This window comes from Nerophis lumbriciformis, linkage group LG22, assembly GCF_033978685.3.
Source record: "Nerophis lumbriciformis linkage group LG22, RoL_Nlum_v2.1, whole genome shotgun sequence".
In the NCBI taxonomy this organism is placed as follows: Eukaryota; Metazoa; Chordata; class Actinopteri; order Syngnathiformes; family Syngnathidae; genus Nerophis; species Nerophis lumbriciformis.
In genome coordinates, this window is record NC_084569.2 from 10714726 (window position 1) to 10738193 (window position 23468).

Sequence of the window (23468 nt, forward strand, 5' to 3'; positions counted from 1 at the left end):
GCACATACCACGGTTAGTAATGTTCAATTGATTGATTGATTGAAACTTTTATTAGTAGATTGCACAGCACAGTACATATTCCGTACAATTGACCACTAAATGGCAACACCCGAATAAGTTTTTCAACTTGTTTAAGTCGGGGTCCACGTTAATCAATTCATGGAGCTCTCTTTTTAGCAACTAATCCAACTTTGTACTATCCCATGTTGACAAAACAGTCTCAGGTAAAATGTCAACAAATAAACACGGAAATGTTTTTTTTTTGTAGACATCTGAGCAGGTGGGAGGGTATCACGCAAGAAGGCATGACGCAGGATGCTCCAGGCAGCAACCAACGGCACAATTGGTCGACTTCTTTTTTCAAAAAATACTGCAAAATACTTGTCTATAACGGAAAAAATGCGTGTGAAAGTTGCATGTGGGGCAAGCCGCGAAAAGGTGCGAGCCGCCGATACGCGCAAGTCGAACTGAAATGCTAATGTTAGCATGCCGACAGTTAGAATGTGACAAGTAGGATAGGATAGGACTTTATTGTCATTGCACAAGTACAACGAAACTATGTTTTCAGCACAAACCTGTTCACAGTGTACAGGGTTACAGAACAGGAACGCTGATGGGTCGCCAAAGGCGCCTCGTAAAAGATAAGAAAAAGGTAAAACGCTAGGAAAGAAGATGAATAAAAAAATACAATCTAGACTGGGCTCCTAAGGAGGCCTAGTCTGGAGTGGGAAAAAACCTCCATGCACACATAAACACGTTACATTTAATCACGACAACTCGCAACAGGGGGCGGAGAGTTGGGTCCCTGGAGGTCGACTGCTGCAATGAAGCGCTGCCAGCCGTCCATCACCCCGAGGTGTTGGACTAGTTAGATTCGGGTGAGAACGAGTTGTGAACTTTGAAAATCCCTATTCATTAAATTGGAATTTCCTGGAAAACTGGGAATTTTGAGGAATATGAGACATATAACTATTGTCCTGAATGGGCTGTCGTTGGAAGTTTTGAATCGGTCAGTAGTAACAATGTTTTATTAGAGAATAGGTGTTATGGAAAACCTGGAATTGTTTGTAGTGTATAAAAATAAATAGCTTGAATGTCCTGACTTATAGGAATGTTTTATGGTGGAATGGGTGAAATTGGAAGAACAATGTGAGAGAAATAGTCGAAAGAAAAAAGGGTGGACATTCAACAGAAAAGCGGAATTTCCTGGTAATCAGGGAATTTTCAGAACTAGAAAACTTGTTGGCTTGAATGTTCAATATGACTGGAGTGTGTAGATGGTGGATTGGTTTGAATCAGATAACAAATATGCGATATGAAGAGGTTTGTACTCTATATTGCCCATTCATTTCCTGGTAATTTCGGGAAAAAAAACAGTAATTTCCAGAACCGGGAAACATGAAGGCCTGAATCTCTTGTGGCATACACCCAACACAATTTATAAATCAGAAAAGAGGAAAATGATCATAGGTCCTCTTTACTGCATTTTGCTAAACGAATGCAAAGTGAAAACAGAATAGGCAGGTCGTTCCTAGAGCTTTCACTTTATGAAAAAAAAACTTTCTACAAAAGATTTTGTGTCCGTGGGGAATCTTTATCCAGATATTTCTATGTGGGCCAGACAGTGGTGTAGTGGTCAGCATGTCTGCTATGCACTCAGGAGATAATGAATCACAATTTATGTTAGAACCTCTCTGTGTGGAGTTTGCATGTGTTCTCCTTGCCTGCTTTGTTGTTTCCAGGTTCCATGTCTTCTTCTCAGCCTAATGGAAGACTATAAATTGTCCATGGGTGTGAATGTGAGTGTGAAATGTTATGTCTAGTAGGGTTGTACGGTATACCGGTATTAGTATAGTACCGCGATACTAATGAACCATTTTCGGTACTATACCCATACTTGCCAACCCTCCCGGATTTTCCGGGAGACTCCCGAAATTCAGCGGCTCTCCCGAAAACCTCCCGGGACAAATTTTCTCCCGAAAATCTCCCGAAATTCAGGCGGAGCTGGAGGCCACGCCCCCTCCAGCTCCATACGGACCTGAGTGACATGTTGACAGCCTGTTCACACGTCCGCTTTCCCACAATATAAACAGCTAATGATTGGTTTCTTATGTGGGTTTATTGTTAGGCAGTTTCATTAACGTCCTCCCAGCGCGGTAACAACACACAACAACAGCAGTCAAGTTTTCGTCTACTGTAAAGCAGTTCGTCTGCCGTAAACAGCAATGTTGTGACACTTTTAAACAGGACAATACTGCCATCTACTGTACATGCATATGTGACCCACCCATAATGTATCACATTTTTGTGTTGATTTATTTATTTTATTTTGTGGTTTGAATTCGTTTTTGGAGCTGTCATTACAAAATTGTCAGTATTCACATTGGTCAGTAGGGGGCATTAGGGCGTTTCTTCCCAATTGAATGCTATCACCTGCAGACCGGAAGTATCTTGTCATTCTGATGAGCGCGACCAGTCTGTGAACAATCGAAACGTCCTGTGTGCTTTTTCCTCCTGTATAACAGGTTAGTTTTGGTGAATCAACTCACTGAATAATATCCATGTGATCTTTATAAGTTTAAGTACACATTCTGATGGTGGAGCCTAACTCTAAAGTGTTTGTGAGTTGTAGTTTGTATTTGTGAATGAATCCAGTGCACAGCTGCAGTAATCAATACAAAAAGGCGACGTGAGTGCGCAATGTTTATATAAGAACTTCTGATCCTAATTCAGACTCCCAAATTAGAGCTCCCGTTTTCTTATTGATTTTATAATGTATATTTGTATAATGTGTGTGTTCTGAAATAGTGACAGAGAATAGAACAAGGATGGACAATTCAACCCTTAACTCAACAATGAGTAGATGAGTGTTATGTGTGTGTATATGTGTAAATAAATGAACACTGAAATTCAAGTATTTCTTTTATTTATTTATATATATATATATATATATATATAGCTAGAATTCACTGATCGTCAAGTATTTCTTATATATATATCTTAACCACGCCCCCGCCCCACCCCCACCCCCCACCTCCCGAAATCGGAGGTCTCAAGGTTGGCAAGTATGACTATACCGGGACGGCGTGGCGCAGTGGAAGAATGGCCGTGCGCGACCCGAGGGTCCCTGGTTCAATCCCCACCTAGTACCAACCTTGTCATGTCTGTTGTGTCCTGAGCAAGACACTTCACCCTTGCTCCTGATGGGTGCTGGTTAGCGCCTTGCATGGCAGCTCCCTCCATCAGTGTGTGAATGTATGTGTGAATGGGTAAATGTGGAAGTAGTGTCATAGCGCTTTGAGTACCTTGAAGGTAGAAAAGCGCTATACAAGTACAACCCATTTATCATTTATCATTTATACCGCCTCTGAAAAGTAACCACCACACCCCCCACACCCCACCCAATGACCAATGTATAATTCTGTAACTACTTGGTATCAAATTGATATTGCTCAACAAACATTGACTGTAATGAAGTACCGTACAGGTTCAATATGTCCAAAAAGGAGTATGAAGAAGTGGAGTTTATTTAGCACACAGTGCATCCGGAACAGATTTACAGCGCTTCACATTTTGTTATGCAGTGGTATCCAAAGTGTGGCCCGCTAACATCTTCAACGGCCGTGCGGGGTGTTTTCATATTACCGTATTTTCCGGACTATAAGGCACACTTAAAATCCTTTCTTTCCCCTCAAAACTGGACATTGTGCCTCATAACCCGGTGCGCCTAATGTACGGAATAATTCTGGTTTTGCTTACCGACCTCGAAGCAATTTTATTTGATACATGGTGTAATGATAAGTGTGACCAGTAGATGGCAGTCAAACATAAGAAATAGATGTAGACTGCACTATGATGGCAATATGACTCAAGTAAACAACACCAACATTGTTTACTTTGTAAAATTATGGAATATGACAGAGTCAGATGACTGCCGATTTTGTTGTCAGGAGTCTGAATCCACCCTGCATTTGTTTTGGTATTGTCATATTGTGTCTTCGTTTTGGGTGGAAGTTGAAAAAATGTGTTTAAGGATTGGTTTGTTTATGAAGCTTGATGTGGTTTTTGTTATTTTGGGAGAGTTCATTGACAATCATGATTTAATCAATTTAATTATAGTACTCCGTAAAAGGTTTATTTTTAAGGCCAAAAACAGATATTCACTTAGAATTACTTTTTTTAAAACATTTATTCAGTATTTTTTCAACTTTAGAAAGTTACATGGTTGAGAACGATAATGATGCCAAAAAACATTAAAAAAAAGATGGGAAGTCCTCAAAGGCTTATGTTGAAAGTGTAATTATGTTTATAGATTATATGATATCTGGTGTTGTGTTCCCTAATTTTGAGTTACCTGAATATAATCTGGACTGTACTTTTTTTATTTATTTTTATTTTTTTTCCAGTGTACATGAATGAAGGTGTGTGTTGCCACACTGTGAACCCACACCAAACAAGAATGACAAACACATTTCGGAGAACATCCGCACCGTAACATAACATAAACACAACAGAACAAATACCCAGAATCCCATGCATCCCTAACTCTTCCGGGCTACATTATACACCCCCGCTACCACCAAACCCCGCCCCCCCCCGAACCCCGCCCACCTCAACCGACGCACGGAGGGTGGGTTTGGTGGTAGCGGGGGTGTATAATGTAGCCCGGAAGAGTTAGGGATGCATGGGATTCTGGGTATTTGTTCTGTTGTGTTTATGTTATGTTACGGTGCGGATGTTCTCCGAAATGTGTTTTGTGTCTTGTTTGGTGTGGGTTCACAGTGTGGCGCATATTTGTAACAGTGTTAAAGTTGTTTAAACGGGCACCCTCAGTGTGACCTGTATGGCTATTGAACAAGTATGCCTTGCAGTCACTTATGTGTGTCTACAATACGTGACTGTGCTGGCAAGCTGTTTGTACAGGTTTTAGAGTGCGCTAAAGGTAGTGCCATCATTGCACGCCCTTATTATTGTTATTGTACATTTGAGAGAATAGTTGCTCTGAAAATTTGTGAGTCTCCCGGAATTATTGGGAGGGTTGGCAAGTGTGATGCTGTCGAGCGGCATTCATATAAAACTTGCGGGCCGCACTAACATTACATTTTCATATTAAGGTGCAAGCCGCGTGTCTGAGACCCCTGGTTAATACATAGCACAAAGCAAAAAAAACAACTTTGTATGCAGTGGTATTTCATTTTAAATTTCAAAAGAGTTTTGTGGCTCCCATTGTTTTCTTTATTTTGTGAAACGAGTCAAAATGGCTCTTTGAGTGGTAAAGGTTGCCGACCCCTGCACTAGTTGAAAGTGTATCGTGTGTTTTTTCTATGTTGATTTAATAAAAATAAATAAATAAATAAAAATAAAAAAAATAAAAAAAACAACACCAACATTTTATATGTTTCATTGAAAATATAGAACATTACACACGGCGCTCAAAAATCAATCAAAATGTTTTCGTACGACTTCGGTAAGCTACGAAGCCGCACCGCATGATGGATTGTCGGCGCATTAAACATACGAGTATTAATATGGTGTGTGTATAAGGTAAGACATATTATCTGGTGTTTTGTTTCGCAATATTATGCAAAGGCAACTTTTCTTACCTTCTGGTACCTGCTGATCTGTATTTGGGATCTGCATAAATCCTGAAAGATCGCGGTTCCGTCTTTGTAGTCCGTGCCGACACCGAAGTCGATAAGCTTCTTCTTTTTTTCTATCTTCTTGTTATGTGACATTCATCCTCCGCTGTTGCCATTTCTAATATAAATTAGTGTAAAGTTCTTACGTATATCCGTCAGTAAACTCGCCATGAAAGCGCTAAAACATACCGGTGTAGTGAGTTTACATTATTCACCCAAGGAACTTTAGTTATTAGAGAGTTCCGGTTGGACGGTTTTTCACGGGACACATTTCTGGCCTTGTTGTTGCTGCTCCGTTATTGATTGATGTAAAGTCTGAATGTCATTAAAACAGTTAGCTCCATCTTTTGGCACTTCTTCCACACCCGTCCTTGCACGCTACACCGCTACAACAAAGATGACGGGGAGAAGACGCTGCCGAAGGTGAGCCACGTAAATCAGACCGCCCACAAAACGGCGCATCCGGAAGCGACTGTCAGAAAGCGGCTTGAAGATGATCTGTAAAACATCATCACATTTTGACCAAAAAACCACCATTACATGTTATGTAGACCACAAGGAAGTCTTTTACATTTAGAATTTTTTTTTTTATAATATGACTCTTTTAATGCGCCCTATAATCCGGTGTGCCTTTTGCATGAATATAGACCTGACTAGACCCACTCATCGGCAGTGCGCCTTATAACCCGGTGCGCCCTATGGTCCGGAAAATACGGTAAATAAATACGATCAAAAGTCTGTTTACAATGTAGCCAATGGGAGTCACTCTTTTCTGCCTATAAAGTGCTCTAAAAACATCCACACACACTGTAAGTGTATATGTAATGTAGTAACAGGCACATTCATAATAACATGTAATATTTTGCTCATTCTAAGCATACAGCGCCGCATTAATTTTAAAATCGCATCATGACGTTCGCTTGTTCCTTCGACATCACTGATTACTACTCACTGCAGACTTCATTAGACCCAAACAAACATAATAAAACAATAACTTACTGTATAATGTCTGCTGCCAAAAGGATAGGATGTTGATATATTCCCGTTTAGATGAATAACAACTCACTAGACCATTTCCGGGTCTAAATTGGAGGCCAAAGTTGACCAACTTGTCGGATTATGACCTCATCCTTCCACTGTCCAGGTGAGAGGCATTATTTATGATCTAGAATAAACTTTCACCCGCACAGAGGCGAGAAAGCAGCTCACCAGCTCATGAAGTCAATACAGCAGCAACAAGCTAAAATATGTGTTCTGTTTTAGCGCTTTTAATAGCAATATCACTAATACATGGTTAATATTCAGATTACAAAATGTAAATGGAGTAATGATGTCGCTTTTGAATGGTTATTTAGAGAAGTGGTCCCCAACTTTTTTGTAGCTGCGGACCGGTCAACGCTTGAAAATTTGTCCCACGGACCGGGGAGGGGGTTATGGTATTTTATTTATTTTTATTTATTTATTTTTTGTCATAAAAAAATACAATCATGTGTGCTTACGGACTGTATCCCTGCAGACAGTATTGATATATATTGATATATAATGTATATATTGTGTTTTTATGTTGATTTAAAAAAAAATAAAAAATAAATATATATATATATATATATATATATATATATATATATATATATTTATTTATTTATTTTTTATTTCTTGTGCGGCCCGGTACCATGTGTGCTTACGGACTGTATCCCTGCAGACTGTATTGATATATATTGATATATAATGTATATATTGTGTTTTTTATGTTGATTTAATGAAAAAAAAAAAAAAAATATATATATATATATATATATATATATATATATATATATATATATATATATATTTTTGTTTTTAAAAAAAAAAAAAATATATATATATATATATATATATTTTTATTTTTTATTTTTTATTTTTTATTTTTTTCATTAAATCAACATAAAAAACACAATATATACATTATATATCAATATATATCAATACAGTCTGCAGGGATACAGTCCGTAAGCACACATGGTACCGGGCCGCACAAGAAATAAAAAATAAATAAATAAATAAATATATATATATATATATATATATATATATATATATATATATATATATATATATATATATATATATACAGTATATATATATATTTTTTTTTTTTTACATTAAATCAACATAAAAAACACAATATATACATATATACATATATATATATATATATATATATATATATATATATATATATATATATATTTATTTTTTAAATTTATTTATTTATTTATTTATTTATTTATTTTATTTCTTGTGCGGCCCGGTACCAATCGGTCCGCGGCCCGGTACCATGTGTGCTTACGGACTGTATCCCTGCAGACTGTATTGATATATATTGATATATAATGTATATATTGTGTTTTTTATGTTGATTTAATGAAAAAAAAAAAATATATATATATATATATATATATATATACATACTGTATATATATATATACACTGTATATATTTATTTTTTTATTTTTATTTTTTATTTCTTGTGCGGCCCGGTACCAATCGGCTGATTTAGATGGCTTTGTGAGCAGAATAGAGAACCTCCCATTAACTCCATTGTAATCTGACTTTTATTTACGAGTTAAAATTTATTTAAATATATATATAAATATGTCTTCTTGTCTCTCATAATGACTGCGAATGATAGGCAAAATTCCAGATCCCTTTTAAGAAAGAATGGATCCAACACCAGCTGATTAAACGTCAACTATGTGAACCACTACACTGCCATCGGCACCGTTTTAATTAAATCTGGGTTAAAACATTCCATTGTCATTTGTATGGCGCTGTGTCTTCAAGTTACCTCTACTGACTGCATTTTCTTTCATCTCATCTACATACAGTCTAGTATTTATGACTGGAAAGGCTACTCACATTTCCGATGCAGTCGACTGAATCTCTCCGTGAGTCACTAGTGTCCAGTAGGATCCCCCGTTGGTCCTGAAAATGGACTTTTTGCTCTTTTTGTCAATCTCCATCTGGAATGTCTCCATGTCCGTGTCCACATCTTGATTGGCTGAAATACTTACGCCTGGAATCAAGACAGAGAAGATTGGTCTGATTATCTCTGTTTTGTAGTGGATAACAATTGCATTTCTGGGTCACACCATTTTTATGTATATCAAGTTTTCCTTCCTCACTTATGTCTCAGTCAAATCTCATCAAATTAGGTTGTAACTAACGTTTGAGAGGGAATGCATCTTGAACATAAAAGTACTTTAGCTCAGAAAATCATAAATCACGTAGCTTGTTTGCTCATTTACTTTGCAAGAGACCAAGTCTTGGCAGAGGTCTTCATTCTCTTCTCACTTGTCTTGAGGTGCAGAGACCAACGTGTTAACATTGCCAGCCTGTCCTTTGAGAGTGTTGCAGCATTCCACCTGTTATGTACTTCGGTTTATAGATGGACATCTAATTTGGGATCTTGTCCACTACCATTTTATGACATACAGTATTGTTATAATCAGAATCAGAAATACTTTAATAATACCAGAGGGGAAATTAAGATTTTCAGCACAATCCTATTCAAGAGCAGACAAATATTACAGGGAGACAGAACGTGGATTGCTGACGGGTCTGCCAATTTCCGGCGCCCCTTACAAAAAAGATGAAAAACAGGTAAACGCTAGGGGGGGTGAGAAAAAAAAATCTGTCTGTGGTGGGGGGGCGTGTCTTGTTGAAATAAGCAGGGGCGTCCATGGTAACGTTGCTTGGATGGCAACATATGTTGCTCCAAAACCTGTATGTACCTTTCAGCATTAATGGCGCCTTCACATATGTGTAAGTTACCCATGTCTTGGGCACTAATACACCCCCATACCATCACAGATGCTGGCTTTTCAACTTTGCGCCTATAACAATCTGGATGGTTCTTTTCCTCTTTGGTCCGGAGGAAACGACGTCCACAGTTTCCAAAAACAATTTGAAATGTGGACTCGTCAGACCACAGAACACTTTTCCACTTTGTATCAGTCCATCTTAGATGAGCTCAGGCCCAGCGAAGCCGACGCCGTTTCTGGGTGTTGTTGATAAACGGTTTTCGCCTTGCATAGGAGAGTTTTAACTTGCACTTACAGATGTAGCGACCAACTGTAGTTACTGACAGTGGGTTTCTGAAGTGTTCCTGAGCCCATGTGGTGATATCTTTTACACACTGATGTCGCTTGTTGATGCGGTACAGCCTGAGGGATCGAATGTCACGGGCTTAGCTGCTTACGTGCAGTGATTTCTCCAGATTCTCTGAACCCTTTGATGATACTACGGACCGTAGATGATGAAATCCCTAAATTCATTGCAATAGCTGGTTGAGAAAGGTTTTTCTTAAACTGTTCAACAATTTGCTCACGCATTTGTTGACAAAGAGGTGACCCTCGCCCCATCCTTGTTTGTGAATGACTGAGCATTTCATGGAATCTACTTTTATACCCAATCATGGCACCCACCTGTTCCCAATTTGCCTGTTCACCTGTGGGATGTTCCAAATAAGTGTTTGATGAGCATTCCTCAACTTTATCAGTATTTATTGCCACCTTTCCCAACTTCTTTGTCACGTTAACTAAAGTTAATGAGTATTTGCAAAAAAAAAAAAATGTTTATCAGTTTGAACATCAAATATGTTGTCTTTGTAGCATATTCAACTGAATATGGGTTGAAAATGATTTGCAAATCTTTGTATTCCGTTTATATTTACATCTATCACAATTTCCCAACTCATATGGAAACAGGGTTTGTATTATTGCAAATAATTATGTACGATATCAACTTTAACTTTCTTGGGGGGGGGTCGGCACCTCGCTTACAGCCAATCCAATGTTATATACTTAATCCGCATGAATTAGCACTGTCTGGTTGGTTGTGTCAGGTGGTGAAGAATACACTCGCAGACGCGTATAACCGAACCGTGTCTGCTGCAGGTCAAATTAGATGCCACAGAAATATCCTCCAACCTCTCTCTTAAGCCTGTTACAACCCTAATCCCCCTGCAGTCACCCCTCCACCCTTCCTGTTCATTCGCCTGCTGTAATTCCCTGAGTGGTGAAATGCAAATCTTCACTGCAGGGCCCGCTAAGCAGCTTTCGGTGCCCTGTTCTTAAAAAACATGAAACTTGCCACGAGGTCCCTGCGCACTCCACTTTGGAAATGCTATTCCTCGCTACACGGATGAGCGTTGCAGAAACACGACGCGTTATTGACTACGGTCGAGATGCGTGTCGCAATTGACCTTGCTCAAGAGCGCGTCTTTTCACATTACTCGCATGAGTACTTTTACAGGACTGAACAGATCACAATCTTGCCGGTTGACGCAAGGACGAGCTCTATTAGTCATTGCGAACATGGCAGATTCCGTGCGGAGAACTGAGAACCATATTTTCAATGGATGCTGGTAAAGAGTGAATACTGTACAATCAAGGCGTCATGGCGTTTATTGACCTGTAGCGGATGACCGGAGTCATTTTCTCGCCGCGTTATCTTAAATGGGGATACAGTTGAAGTGCCAAAGCCCATTACCACAATTACCTCCACAGCGGGGCTGATGACCATTCAGGCGCAAGCACACAAGATAAACTGAGCTATTCCTCACTAAGACCCATAAACTGTACTGGCTTGCTTTTCAACGACTTTATTCATCTGTGATGGTGCCGAAGTATCATATTTGTCTGGCCGCCAGGTTAACTCAATTGCTATAAAACAGCTCAATGAAAGCATCCATCCATCCATCTTCTTCCGCTTATCCGAGGTCGGGTCGCGGGGGCAGCAGCCTAAGCAGGGAAGCCCAGACTTCCCTCACCCCAGCCACTTCGTCCAGCTCTTCCTGTGGGACCCCGAGGCGTTCCCAGGCCAGCCGGGAGACATAGTCTTCCCAATGTGTCCTGGGTCTTCCCCGCGGCCTCCTACCGGTCGGACGTGCCCTAAACACCTCCCTAGGGAGGCGTTCGGGTGGCATCCTGACCAGATGCCCGAACCACCTCATCTGGCTCCTCTCCATGTGGAGGAGCAGCGGCTTTACTTTGAGCTCCCCCCAAATGGCAGAGCTTCTCACCCTATCTCTAAGGGAGAGCCCCGCCACCCGGCGGAGGAAACTCATTTCGGCCGCTTGTACCCGTGATCTTGTCCTTTCGGTCATAACCCAAAGCTCATGACTATAGGTGAGGATGGGAACGTAGATCGACCGGTAAATTAAGAGCATTGCCTTCCGGCTCAGCTCCTTCTTCACCACAACGGATCGATACAGCGTCCGCATTACTGAAGACGCCGCACCGATCCGCCTGTCGATCTCACGATGCACTCTTCCCTCACTCGTGAACAAGACTCCGAGGTACTTGAACTCCTCCACTTGGGGCAAGATCTCCTCCCTAACCCGGAGATGGCACTCCACCCTTTTCCGGGCGAGAACCATGGACTCGGACTTGGAGGTGCTGATTCTCATCCCAGTCGCTTCACACTTGGCTGCGAACCGATCCAGTGAGAGCTGAAGATCTTGGCCAGATGAAGCCATTAGGACCACATCATCTGCAAAAAGCAGAGACCTAATCCTGCAGCCACCAAACCAGATCCCCTCAACGCCTTGACTGCGAACTAGAAATTCTGTCCATAAAAGTTCTGAACAGAATCGGTGACAAAGGGCAGCCTTGGCGGAGTCCAACCCTCACTGGAAACGTGTCCGACTTACTGCCGGCAATGCGGACCAAGCTCTGACACTGATCATACAGGGAGCGGACTGCCACAATCAGACAGTCCGATACCCCATACTCTCTGAGCACTCCCCACAGGACTTCCCGAGGGACACGGTCGAATGCCTTCTCCAAGTCCACAAAACACATGTAGACTGGTTGGGCAAACTCCCATGCACCCTCAAGGACCCTGCCGAGAGTATAGAGCTGGTCCACAGTTCCACGACCAGGACGAAAACCACACTGTTTATATATTATCGGACATCTCTACTCCTAATCGCTAAATCCGATGAAATCTTATACGTCTAGTCTCTTACGTGAATGAGCTATATAATATTATTTGATATTTTACGGTAATGTAAAAACTGCGACTTATAGTCCGAAAAATACGGTATTGCACAGACTGATCATAATAATTATGTCACATGGGGGTCGCAGCTAGCTGCGGGGTTGTTCTTCCAACGCAAAAGAGACGGCTCCGGACGACAACATGGAGGTAGGCTTGGATTTATTGACATAAATCACTCACTACCACAAAACACAAAAATACATCCAAAAAAGGCAAGTGTGCCTAAAACACAAGAAGCTGCTAATTAACAGAAACTAGGACATGGACATGGAAACTTACTTGGTCAAAACGAGACATGAACCAGTGTGACATAACGACAATGCAGGCAGAACGAGTAATGAACAAAGGTAAGCTTAAATAACAAGTGACATGATTGGTGACAGGTGTGTGTGAGTCCAAACGTGGAACAGGTGAAACTAATGGGTAACCATGGAAACAAAACAAACTCAAACAAGGAAGTGAAACCAGGAACTAAGGAAGTCCAAAACTAACAGCATAACTAAACAAAACATGATCCGGACCACGGATCATGACAAATTAATGCAGTGGACCCTCTGGGACAAGGCTTGCAAGTTAGCCAGTGGCTAGAAGTCCTATGTACTTTGACATCGGTTACCTGTGGGTAGCATTGTTTAATTGTACTGTCCCTGTCAAATAAATACATGAATAAAATACGGTCAAATAACTCGTTGTGAAATGGTAATCGTCCCCCAAGTTGTTCTGATTTAGGAACACATTTTCCCTAAAGGAGGTCTGTAAAACTTAATTAATCTTTTACCACCATAACATTTAACGGTTAACTTCGGTTGATGTAAAGATCCAGAAAAGTTAGATCCCTGTCTTAAACAGTGTTGGGTTAGTTACTGAAAAACAGTAACTAGTTATAGTTACTAGTTACTTCATTTCAAAAGTAACTCAGTTACTAACTCAGTTACTTACACCAAAAAGTAATGCGTTACTGTGAAAAGTAACTATTTAGTTACTTATTTTTTTCTTCTTTTTTTTTTAAAGCTCCAATTAATGCCCTTTTAGCCTTTATTTCAGTACTGTTATTGCACTGGAGAATAATACAATGTGTTGATCAACTTGACATACATTTGTATCACTGAACTCTGCTAAGCAATGCGGTCGACATACAACACACAAAGACAAAGATATGTTACAAAGGCCAATTTGTTTCTGGCCAGAACAAATTGACAAAACTATTTTAAATAGCTGCAACATAACATACATAAGTAACAAACAGCATAATAACAGCATAGCTGTAAAGCAAGAAAGGCACACACTACATACACAAAGCCTAACCAGGCATTTTTTCCTCAAGAAATTCTGACACAAAATCATGTCTGAAGCCCAGAACACTCTACACATTTCCCCAGTTTTAGTTTAGAGATAAGGAAAGATTGGCCTGGCCCACTAGCATCCCTCTTTATGATTGACAGAGTGTGTGTACCTTCAGTTCTGAAAGATGAGCAGAGGCAGAGTTAATCCTTACGTGGTGAAGTGTCATTGGAGTCTCTGTCTCTCTTTACTAGCTTCGTCGAAGCATGTTGCTATGTAGCTTGTTTCAGCAGATTTGAATTGCTGTTTTGGGCAGTAGATGGGATCTTTGATCCAAAGCACAATTTACATTTAACTAAATTGTTATTTTCTTTGTGCTCGACAAAAGAAAAGTAGTGAAAATATCTCCATGTTAGCAAACTCGACTTCTGGCTCCGCCATGATCAGACACGCCCCCCTCCCCCCTCTCCTCCCTCCACACACTCACACTCACTCTCACACACAGAGCGCATGTCTCTCTCTCTTCTCCGACTTGTGACACAAGAAGAATCAGAACGATGACACAGCAGCCCTCCGATAAAACACACTTTATACTACAAAAAAAGTAACGTAAAATAACGCAGTAACGCATCATGTAGTAACGGTAACTGAATTACTGAATATAAAAAAATAACGCGTTAGATTACTAGTTACCGCCGAATCTAACGGCGTTACAGTAACGCGTTACTTTGTAACGCGTTAGTCCCAACACTGGTCTTAAACCAGTAGCAAATTACAAAGTAGTCTTGCAAAAGTGATGGCATCCTAAGTATTTTTTTTAAATATATTTAAGTATATTTCACTTTCCCTACTGTAGTGTGTTGTGAAAGCGTAGAAAGATTTGGTTTAGTGATTCAGGATTGTTACTCTCAATAAGATAAAACAAGAACCCTTCACTAGTATATTTTCATGTACATTTGCATTCATTAATCCACCTTTTTACATTACACGGTTTATATTTTAATTAATTATGCTGTGCCGCATGTGAGTAATTAGAGTAATTGTAAATAAGCTCCTCGATGCGTAAACTCAACATACACAAACTCAACCTACGCTGATATTTATTGTGATACATTTAGACCTGTTGGTAGTTGTTAGAGAGAAAAGCGCAATAATCAAGAACATATTTGTGCTCCCGGAAGATTCCTGTTGTGTATTTCAAGATGACAATGAACCTTGGTTCAATGTTATTAAGGTTTATGTGGAACATGTACCGATTTGTACTGCTTACATCTGCAGTTCTTGTATAGTCTGGGCTTCTGCAAGCCAGAAACATAGCAGGACTCTGGAATTGTATTTTTGAGACAACTGTACTAAGTACGTAAATAGCACTGTTACTAAAATACAGCATCGCGTGGACATCAGGGGCGGTACCTCTGGATTGGCAGACCGGGGTGGTGGTTCCTCTCTTTAAGAAGGGGAACCGGAGGGTGTGTTCTAACTATCGTGGGATCACACTCCTCAGCCTTCCCGGTAAGGTCTATTCGGGTGTACTGGAGAGGAGGCTACGCCGGATAGTCGAACCTCGGATTCAGGAGGAACAGTGTAGTTTTCGTCCTGGTCGTGGAACTGTGGACCAGCTCTATACTCTCGGCAGGGTCCTTGAGGGTGCATGGGAGTTTGCCCAACCAGTCTACATGTGTTTAGTGGACTTGGAGAAGGCATTTGACCGTGTCCCTCGGGAAGTCCTGTGGGGAGTGCTCAGAGAGTATGGGGTATCGGACTGTCTGATTGTGGCAGTCCGCTCCCTGTATGATCAGTGCCAGAGCTTGGTCCGCGTTGCCGGTAGTAAGTCGGACACGTTTCCAGTGAGGGTTGGACTGCGCCAAGGCTGCCCTTTGTCACCGATTCTGTTCATAACTTTTTTGGACAGAATTTCTAGGCGCAGTCAAGGCGTTGAGGGGATCTGGTTTGGTGGCTGCAGGATTAGGTCTCTGCTTTTTGCAGATTATGTGGTCCTGATGGCTTCATCTGGCCAGGATCTTCAGCTCTCACTGGATCGGTTCGCAGCTGAGTGTGAAGCGACTGGGATGAGAATCAGCACCTCCAAGTCCGAGTCCATGGTTCTCGCCCGGAAAAGGGTGGAGTGCCATCTCCGGGTTGGGGAGGAGATCTTGCCCCAAGTGGAAGAGTTCAAGTACCTCGGAGTCTTGTTCACGAGTGAGGGAAGAGTGGATCGTGAGATCGACAGGCGGATCGGTGCGGCGTCTTCAGTAATGCGGACGCTGTATCGATCCGTTGTGGTGAAGAAGGAGCTGAGCCGGAAGGCAAAGCTCTCAATTTACCGGTCGATCTACGTTCCCATCCTCACCTATGGTCATGAGCTTTGGGTTATGACCGAAAGGACAAGATCACGGGTACAAGCGGCCGAAATGAGTTTCCTCCGCCGGGTGGCGGGGCTCTCCCTTAGAGATAGGGTGAGAAGCTCTGCCATCCGGGGGGAGCTCAAAGTAAAGCCGCTGCTCCTCCACATCGAGAGGAGCCAGATGAGGTGGTTCGGGCATCTGGTCAGGATGCCAACCGAACGCCTCCCTCCACGTCCGACCGGTAGGAGGCCGCGGGGAAGACCCAGGACACGTTGGGAAGACTATGTCTCCCGGCTGGCCTGGGAACGCCTCGGGGTCCCACAGGAAGAGTTGGACGAAGTGGCTGGGGAGAGGGAAGTCTGGGCTTCCCTGCTTAGGCTGCTGCCCTCGCGACCCGACCTCGGATAAGCGGAAGAAGATGGATGGATGGATGGATGGACATAATACATTGTATTTTTTGTGGAAGCAAGGATTCTTTCATAACTGAACCTTGCAACATGTTTTTAATTAAATGTTAGCCTAACACGGATAGTAGAAAAGTATACAGTATGTGGTTGATGAAGATCAAGGCTAAAGTTAAAGTACCACTGATAGTCACACACACTCGGTGTGGTGAAATTACCCTTTGCATTTGACCCATCCCCTTGTTCCACCCCATGGGGGGTGAGGGGAGCAGTGAGCAGCAACGGTGGCCACGCTCGGGAATCATTTTGGTGATTTAACCCCCAATTCCAACCCCTGACAGTTAAGAATCTCCTTTATACATGCTGGTACATTAAAGGGGAACATTATCACAATTTCAGAAGGGTTAAAACCATTAAAAATCAGTTCCCAGTGGCTTATTATATTTTTCGAAGTTTTTTTCAAAATTTTACCCATCACGCAATATCCCTAAAAAAACCTTCAAAGTGCCTGATTTTAACCATCGTTATATACATTCGTCCATTTTCCTGTGACGTCACATAGTGAAGCCAACACAAACAAACATGGCGGATAGAACAGCAAGGTATAGCGACATTAGCTTGGATTCAGACTCGGATTTCAGCGGCTTAAGCGATTCAACAGATTACGCATGTATTGAAACGGATGGTTGTAGTGTTGAGGCAGGTAGCGAAAACGAAATTGAAGAAGAAACTGAAGCTATTGAGCCATATCGGTTTGAACCGTATGCAAGCGAAACCGACGAAAACGACACGACAGCCAGCGACACGGGAGAAAGCGAGGATGAATTCGGCGATCGCCTTCTCACCAACGATTGGTTTGTGTTTGTTTGGCATTAAAGGAAACTAACAACTAACAACCTGTAACACCTGTAACAAAACAATGGGGAGACTTCACTCAGGTTAACCATACCTAAATAGACACAAAATACTGCATTACTACCCGAATGTACTCGAATGATTTAAAAATATATATATTTTAAGCTAAATTATTGGTAAACACAGTTTATGTATAATAATTAACGTAAAACCGCGAGTAATGAATAAAGTTTTCATCAATTAATATATTCTGTAGACATACCCTCATCCGCTCTCTTTTCCTGAAAGCTGTCCAGTTTTGGAGTTGATGTCAGCAGGCCAGGGAAGCTAGGGTCGATATTCTTCTCTTGATCATCTTCGGTGGCATAAGTAAATTTCGTCCAATTTCTTGCCACTTTCGCATCTTTGGGCCACTGGTGCAACTTGAATCCGTCCCTGTTCGTGTTGTTACACCCTCCGACAACACACCGACAATGATGTGTTTGAGAAAATGGCGGATTGCTTCCCGAGAGCGAATAATAGAAAGGCGTTTAATTCGCCAAAATTCACCCATTTAGAGTTCGGAAATCAGTTAAAAAAATATATAGTCTTTTTTCTGCAACATCAAGGTATATATTGACGCTTATTTACCTTAACCACGGATGGTTCCCCGAAAGGTGGCACAGGATGCTATGTGGCCAGGGGTCAGGTCATTGCATACGTCATTGCAAAGATGAGTTAGGAGACTTTGATGTGCTCGCTGGCAATTTTCGCTTCAAAATACACCGTTTAGATCAGGGGTCGGCAACCCAAAATGTTGAAAGAGCCATATTGGACCAAAAATACAAAAAAAAAATCTGTCTGGAGCCGCAAAAAATTAAAAGCCATATTACATACAGATAGTGTGTCATGAGATATAAACTGAATTAAGAGGACTTAAAGGAAACTAAATGAGCTCAAATATAGCTACAAATGAGGCATTATGATGCAATATGTACATATAGCTAGCCTAAATAGCATGTTAGCATCGATTAGCTTGCAGTCATGCAGTGATCAAATATGTCTGATTAGCACTCCACACAAGTCAATAACATCAACAAAACTCACCTTTCATGCACAACCTTAAAAGTTTGGTGGACAAAATGAGACAGAAAAAGAAGTGGCATAAAACACGTCCTCGAAAGTTATACATGTAAACAAACTACGGTGAGTTCAAGGACCGTCAAAATTAGTAGGACAAAACGGCGCTCGCCAAATACTCGAATCAGTGAAGCATGTTTAATATAAACAGTGTGCTTTGTAACAATTAGAGAGGTTTGTGTCATGTTTGTCCTCCTACAGAAACCATATTAAAACAAAAAATAGATTGTTTTCCCCTCATCTTTTTCCATTTTTCATACATTTCTGAAAAAGCTCCAGAGAGCCACTAGGGCGGCGCTAAAGAGCCGCATGCGGCTCTAGAGCCGCGGGTTGCCGACCCCTGGTTTAGATAATAACCAAAAATGACGTGTATTTAAGTAAAACATTGCAAAATATTTTTGCAATGCAAGCTAGTACCTTACCGCGATTGACTGTGATTAATCAAAATTCAAAAGTGTTATTAATTTAAAAAAAAGTTTAGATTTGGCAGTACTGGTTTGAAGCAATGCACTACCATCTTGCTGCTTCATGTGAGTTTCATTACCAAGTACCGTATTTTTCGGACTATAAGTCGCAGTTTTTTCCATAGTTTGGCCGGGGGGTGCGACTTATACTCAGGAGCGACTTATGTGTGAAATGATTAACACATTACCGTAAAATGTCAAATAATATTATTTAGCTCATTCACGTAAGAGACTAGACCAGGGGTGCTCATTACGTCGATCGCGAGCCACCGGTCGATCTCGGAGGGTGTGTCAGTCGATCACCAGCCAGGCATTAAAAAAATAGTCCTAAAAATGAGCGATCAAAAATCTTCACTATGACGTCACTTTCGTCACTTGATTGACATTCACGGCACCCGAGGGTCTTCTGAGATGACGCTGGCTGCTGCCAGCTCATTAAAATTAGCGACTGAAAGGCGAGAAACACTTTATTTCAACAGACTCTGGTGCAGTACCTGTCGTCAAAACTCCAAAGACCGACTGCACAGTTGCACAGTTGCGCTAACAAAATAAGTCTCAGAAAGCTGGCGTGCACATTCTAGCAAGCTACGGAGTTTGCCGACAATGTATTTCTTGTAAAGTGTATACAAAGGAGTACGGAAGCTGGATAAATAAGATGCCAAAAACCAACCACTTTCATGTGGTATTGGACAGAAAGGAGGACTTTTTTTCTCCTCCATTCAAAAATGCGGACGTTATCATCACCACTGTCTGATTCCTATCAATGCAAGTCATCAGAATCAGGTAATACACCAACTTATATTCTTGTCTTCATGAAAGAAAGGAATCTATATGTGTTAAACATGCTTGTATTATCTTTAAACACCTTTAACTTGTTAACAATATGAACTATATGTGTTAAACATGCTTGTATTATCTTTAAACACCTTTAACTTTTTAACAATATGAACTATATGTGTTAAACATGCTTGTATTATCATTAAACACCTTTAACTTGTTAACAATATTAACTATATGTGTTAAACATGCTTGTATTATCATTAAACACCTTTAACTTGTTAACAATATTAACTATATGTGTTAAACATGTTTGTATTATCTTTAAACACCTTTAAGTTGTTAACAATATTAACTATATGTATTAAACACTTGTATTATCATTAAACACCTTTAATTTATTAACAATATTAACTATGTGTTAAACATGCTTGTATTATCTTTAAACACCTTTAACTTGTTAACAATTTTAACTATATGTGTTAAACATGCTTGTATTATCTTTAAACACCTTTAAGTTGTTAACAATATTAACTGTATGTATTAAACATTCTTGTATTATCATTAAACAACTTTAATTTATTAACAATATTAACTATGTGTTAAACATGCTTGTATTATCATTAAACACCTTTAACTTGTTAACAATATTAACTATATGTGTTAAACATGCTTGCATTATCATTAAACACCTTTAACTTGTTAACAATATTAACTATATGTATTAAACATGCTTGTATTATCATTAAACACCTTTAATTTTTTAACAATATTAACTGTATGTGTTGAACATGCTTGCATTATCATTAAACACCTTTAACTTGTTAACAAAAACATATATTTCATAAATAAGTAGATATAAATTATATATATGAATGAGGTAGATCCCCACGACTTGATCAATTGAAAAGTAGCTCGCCTGCAGAAAAAGTGTGAGCAACCCTGGACTAGACGTATAAGATTTCATGGGATTTAGTGATTAGGAGTGACAGATTGTTTGGTAAACGTATAGCATGTTCTATATGTTATAGTTATTTGAATGACTCTTACCATAATATGTTACGTTAACATACCAGGCACGTTCTCAGTTGGTTATTTATGCCTCATATAACGTACACTTATTCAGCCTGTTGTTCACTATTCTTTATTTATTTTAGATTGCCTTTCAAATGTCTATTCTTGGCGTTGGCTTTTATCAAATAAATTTCCCCAAAAAATGCGACATACTCCAGTGCGACTTATATATGTTTTTTTCTTTCTTTATTATGCATTTTTGGCAGGTGCGCCTTATACTCCGGTGCGACTTATACTCCGAAAAATACGGTATAACTTTTTCTGGAAAGAAAAAAAGTCAGGTCTTGTGTCGCTTTACCTTGCTTGACGGAGACAAATCTCTTATTGGCTGCTTGAAAAGTTACTTGTGGATGACTTTCTTCGAGGTCAAAGAGCTCATCTTTTCCCGGCTTGGAGCACCGTCCCGAGCGCAGCGTACCCGTTGGACCCACCGGGGTCAGATATTTGCCGCCACAGTCCTTAAACGCCAGCTTGCCCGATTTCAGCTCCAGGGTGAAGCTGGTGGTGTTGGTGTTCTCCTTCACCAGTTTGCCGTCGTTACTCAGGAAGCGGCTATCACAGGTTTTCAGGCTGTACTTGCCGTCCTGGTACACTAAGGTGACTAAAGAGTCCACCCCCCAGGGAATGTTGCTGTCTACCGAGATCTCTCCATCGGAAGCAGACAGATGGGCGTAACGCTTCCGTGCGACGCTGAACAGACTTGCTTGCGGGTGCAGAGCCAAATGGACAGCCCAGAGCTCTTGCTCCGCAATCACCTGGGCAAAGCAGGACAGGTAATCGGCCGAGCCTCCAAAGTAACGCAGGTAAGGCTCCGACTGCAGCGCCCAGCGACCGTCAGACTGGGGGACAATCAGGAACCGGCACTCTGGATCAGGATCTTCGGCCCCACATGTGATCTTCCCGTCTTTGTCGGAAGCCAGGTAGCGTCCGAGGTGGCTGCGGAGGAACACCACCTGGCCATCGTGCTCGTCCTGCTCCAAGGTCCAGATCTGCTTCTTCTTCATGCTGGTCCCCGAGGCGTTCACTTTGAAGCCGAAAGCCTCCGCCGTAAGGTAGCGGTTTTCATAGTTGATGAGGCCAAACTGGAGCTTCAGAGCTCTATTAACTCCGTTTGTGGGCATGCTTGACCAAGCCACACGAAATACAAAAAAAAAGAAAAAGTAAAGAGGTTTAGGACCAGAATGTAAAAAAATGGATAACAGATTTCTCTCTCCCTTTTGTGTCTTCAAGTCATAAATAAGCTCTTCTCATCGCCCTTGATGGATTGTTTAGCACTTCTTCCGCCCAGTCACTTTCTCTCCACCTTGTGCAGACACTTGCTCGCAGTTCCTTAATGAGTTGGGATTAAATCAACAGGACAAAGCACCTCAATCCAACAAGCCGCTGACGTCACATACTGGTGCACCAACTACAAATCTCCCCTCCTCGTTCTTCCATTCCAGGATAACACACTCCAAGCACTTTACCCTTTATTTACTCACATCTCGTCTCCTTTTTTTCGTCCTTGTCTTTAATTCTCGTCAGCTGTCTCACGGGCACGCTGAAAGGCAGTCCCCCCCTGCTTCCCCCCTGGCATTGTCGCTCCTCCGACGACATAACCCCCCTTGGATTATCCTTGCTTAGATCTGTTGGTTAGCAACAGTCTAATTGGAAAATGTCCAGTGAGGAGAGGTGCTTCTTTTTCTACTGTGATCACTCCAGAGATTTTTTGATTAGATTGGTTAGTGTATTGTATTTGGTTTGCTCGCGCTCCCGAAAGACCCACATGCACCGAACAAAGGTTTCTTTATATGAGTTGCCACATGCTCTTTCAGCAAAACCTATACAGCAACATGTGAATGCAGAGGCTTCAGTTTGTGAGTTTAACCAAGAAGAATTTGCACACATTTGAATGCAAAAACTGAAATCTAAGTAAGATTGAGTATCCCAAATAAGGGTGATATTTGCTTATTTTTTGTCTGATAAGATAATTCTTCTCACTAAGAAGATTTTATGTTAGCGCATACTTGCCAACCTTGAGACCTCCGATTTCGGGAGGTGGGGGGGTGGGGGCGTGGTTAAGAGGGGAGGAGTATATTGACAGCTAGAATTCACCAAGTCAAGTATTTCATACATATATATATACATATATATATATATATATATATATATATATATATATATATATACACATATATATATATATATATATATACATCCTGAAAATATGCAAACAAAACTGTGTTTGGATAATTGATACTTCAAACTTGCATAAATAAATATTAAGGAATATAACATAACTTGGCTTCTGAGAGCTTCAAAATGTAGTGAATAAAATGCTAAAGTTGTTGATAAACAAGCAATTATTTTAATAATTAAATATGGTCATTTTAAATGAAATATGATAATTTAAAATTAATTATTTCAAATATGTTTATTTTAATGTAAAATTATATGGCTGGATGTAATGAGTCAGAAAAAGTAAAA

General features: G+C 40.6%; 1 protein-coding gene across 1 annotated transcript in view; it reads right to left on the reverse strand.

Moving 5' to 3' along the window:
- Positions 1 to 22486, reverse strand: part of LOC133615088 (fascin-2-like) — a 37908-nt gene extending 15422 nt beyond the window's left edge. Inside the window, exons 1-2 of the mRNA XM_061973435.1 lie at positions 21301 to 22486; positions 8538 to 8694 (exon numbers count right to left, since the gene is read on the reverse strand). Of these exons, the coding sequence (XP_061829419.1) occupies positions 8538 to 8694; positions 21301 to 22123 (980 nt within the window). The 5' untranslated portion in view covers positions 22124 to 22486. The remainder of the gene's footprint in view (positions 1 to 8537; positions 8695 to 21300) is intronic.
- Between the last annotated feature and the right edge of the window lie 982 nt (positions 22487 to 23468).